At 41.0% G+C, this 3,521-nt stretch overlaps 1 protein-coding gene across 1 annotated transcript; it reads left to right on the forward strand.

Annotated features, from left to right (window-relative positions):
• Positions 1–1,228: 1,228 nt before the first annotated feature.
• Positions 1,229–2,807, forward strand: LOC124191505 (E3 ubiquitin-protein ligase Hakai-like). Its single transcript, XM_046584772.1, has 4 exons — positions 1,229–1,503; positions 1,584–1,707; positions 1,775–1,962; positions 2,033–2,807. Exons 1-4 carry the CDS (start codon positions 1,378–1,380, stop codon positions 2,648–2,650), a joined length of 1,056 nt encoding a protein of 351 aa, XP_046440728.1. The 5' UTR covers positions 1,229–1,377; the 3' UTR covers positions 2,651–2,807.
• The last annotated feature ends 714 nt before the right edge of the window (positions 2,808–3,521 follow it).

Here is a 3,521-nt window from a genome sequence, read left to right on the forward strand (position 1 = left end):
AATAAAAACATTTTTGAGTCGAACCGAGAAGCGATTCCAAGGAAAACCTCAATCTAGATAAAAACCGGTCAATAAAATAAAAACCTATACGTTCGGGCGTTTGGCCGATTGCCCATTTACCTTTGTGGCCAAATTTTGACCCGGTTGCAACAGTTTGCAGCACGGTATATGTACCAGTGCTCTGACTAAGGACAGCTGCGTAATATTATATTGCACACATTCCGGATATGTTGTACCAGCAGCAGCCATGAGCTGAGCTGTACTTTCACTCTTCACGTCAGAAAAGTATAAAAATAATTCGCCAAAAAGATTTATTTTCTTCGAATGTTTCTTTTTTTCAATCGTCAAAACAAACTATTTTGATATCGTTTGGAAGGAAGCCATAGCACGCACTCTGATAATCAGCTTGTCATTTCAAATAGTTTCTTATTTAGAAAAGTGTCCTCTAAAAAGATGAAATGTTGAGACACGAATTCGGCACGACGTGTGATTTTCATCGTGAAAGTATCGAAATGTTATGGATCGATCATCTTCGCCAGGAAATTATCCAACCCTGAAAAAAAAATAACATGAAAAGATGGAAGGAATTTCAAGAAGAGTGGAGAGAGAAAGGCACTTATTATAATGGCTCGCATTTCAGAAAAAAAAGCTGCACACGATGGCCATTAACTGCGTGAGCTTGACTCGTAAATTTCCGACTCTATTGGTATGAAACGGCAATTTTCTATTTTCCGTGAGATGAGCGTTATATCCCTCTCCGGTGTACATTAATATATAACATAGTGATCCTATTCAGTTGTCAAGTACAAAAGAAGCCTAGGCATATTATAATAAATCCAACGGGCGACATTCCTCGCAGGTTTTTTTTCTTTAATGGCTAGCACGTGATTATTCACCAAAAATATGTATTTTAAAGCAGCGAAACAGATGATGGATTGCAAAAGGTTGTAGCCCTTTTTTTTTACCTTTTCTAGTTTAATTCTGAAGAGAGAAAAAACGCAAAATAGATTCTTTTTTGAATTGCCGAGCTGCACTTTCTAACCAAAATTTTAATACATTAGTATTGAAACGTCAGAATGTTGTAACTGATCGCAAATTTGTTGATGCTGTGACACATCCTCATCCATCAACAGCAGTGCTGCACTCGTTGCCTTATTTAGAAAATTAGAAATGAAAAAAGAAGAAGAAAGAGAATCTCTTGGAAAGTTGGAAGCGCCCGATTGTTGGATGCTAGCGCATCCGCAGCATGGCGTGGCAATACGCATCGCTGTATACATTTCACATGACATTTCTTATTTTGTCAATTGCGTGCGACCTTTTTTTTTAATTGTTTTGCTTTCTATTGATAGTGACTGTTGTTTTTTTGTGTGTGCAACAATGGATTCTGATAGTTCACCAACTAAGAAAGGAAGTAAAAGCCGTGGAAGAGGCCGTGGGACATCGACTACAGCGTCAAGTCGAGGCCGGTCGAGGGGCAGAGGCCGGGGAAAACGAGCAGTCAAGGTATTAATATTTTGTTTGCAATCAAGAAGTTTTCTCCTCACTAATTTTGATTGTTGCTTCTATTTTGGGTTTTTTCTTAGCTAATACTAAGTGATGATGAAGAATCTGAAGGTGAAGAGCAGGCATCTCCAAACAAAAGTGTTGATACCGAAAATGAGAAACCTGTGGCTTGCAGTCCCGAACTCATTATCAAACACCCAGAATGTAAAATCAAAACCCTAAACATGCTGTAGTTCATTTTTTTCAGTGTTTTTACAAAATCTTGTTTTAGTTGATTTGGAGGCTGACATATCCCAGCTGCAGGCACCTACTTTCACAACTATAAATAGAGGACCTCCGGAACCCATGCTCCACCTGACCTGGAACTTGCCAGTGAATTTAATTGGAGAAAAGGTTCTCAATCCAATGATTCACTGCTGTGACAAGTGTTTGAAGCCTATTCTCATCTATGGTCGCCTTGTAAGTTATATTGAAGAAAAAAAGTAAAAATTCTAACAAAACATTTGATGTTAATACACATTTTGTATAGATTCCCTGCAAACATGTGTTTTGCCTAGGTTGTGGAAAGCAAGAAGAGCATCAACCCTGTCCTAGGTGTCGCGAAAGAGTGGCTCGAGTGGAACAGACTAGCCTTGGTCAAGTGTTTATGTGCACACATGGTGGATCGCGTTACGGAAATGATGGCTGCCGCCGAACTTATTTATCGCAACGTGATTTACAAGCCCACATAAATCACCGACATCTTCGCCTACCGATGGAGAAGGAGCCGCAGAAAATCAGCACCGTCCCCCTGTCCAGCTCTCGTGGTTCCCAGCACATGCCTCTCCTGCACAGCCGCTCCAACTTGGTGTCTGTGCACATTCAAGATCCCACGACGGGTCTCTCGAGCAACAACAGCGGGAATGCGGGAAGTTACTACAACAGTATAGCCCCACCCACGAGTGCCGGATACAGTTACTCTTATAGTTCACAAACTGGCCATTACAGCACGACGCCTAGTTACTACGCAAACTATCAGCAACCCGCACCACCACCTCCTCCACCGCCGCCTCCGCCTCAACAGCAACAACATCAGTACGATGTTGGCAATCAATCGTACGCAAGCAATCAGTGGTCCACATCCACCAATCAATCCTTCTATCGGTGAAATTAAAAAAAGTGAAAAGAAAAAAATGTCCACAACCAACGAGAAAGCAACGGACAGCAACATCAATCCTTAGCCAAACCCTGTTAAAATGAATCGTAAACCTTCTTTACACTGTCAATGTAAAAAAAATTGTAATACAATGACACTGACATAACTATATCTGTTGCAGTTTCTTTTTGTCATAATTAAAAGACAATCCAGAGATGGACTGAAGGGATAGAGGAGAAAAAAACGGACAGTATTTACAAGAAATATTGGACGAAATTCAATGCACTAAGCTATGCTCGGCTTAGAAGTGGATGGATCTATTTCAACAGCAACAGTGAGAGGCTCGACCGGATTGGATGCTGTAGATGATTGATCTCCAGCCTGCACTTCGGTCTTTGGCCGGGAATCGTCGTCCAAACTAGGCCAGGACGATCCTGAATCTGCCTGCTGACTCAGACGTTCACTCAAAGCTTTGAGAGCGATTTGCCTGAACAATATACAACAATAAATCAATAAAATTCTAGCAAAAGGTTGGTAAAAGAAATATGTATACCTCCGACGTTCAGCGTCGTGCGTATCAGTTCCCGGAAGACTAATCGTTATCGCTGTGGGTGCACCCACATCGTATTTCCTTACAGGCTTCCGGCAAACTTTTATCCCGACTAGCAGGTTGTACACAAATTTGGAGCAAATTTCAATTGGGGGTTGCATGACTGTTGGGAAAAAGCTGTAAAAACCAAACATGAGCTGTTAAAGCTGTAATTTCATGCATTAGGTATTTAGGTGTCATATTACCTTGCAAAAGTGAAAATATCTGCCATATCACCTCTTGTGCCATTGCTATGTCTTTGATAAAATCTGAAATACAACCACCCAATGACCA

This window comes from Daphnia pulex, chromosome 3 (genome assembly GCF_021134715.1).
Source record: "Daphnia pulex isolate KAP4 chromosome 3, ASM2113471v1".
NCBI classification, from domain to species: Eukaryota; Metazoa; Arthropoda; class Branchiopoda; order Diplostraca; family Daphniidae; genus Daphnia; species Daphnia pulex.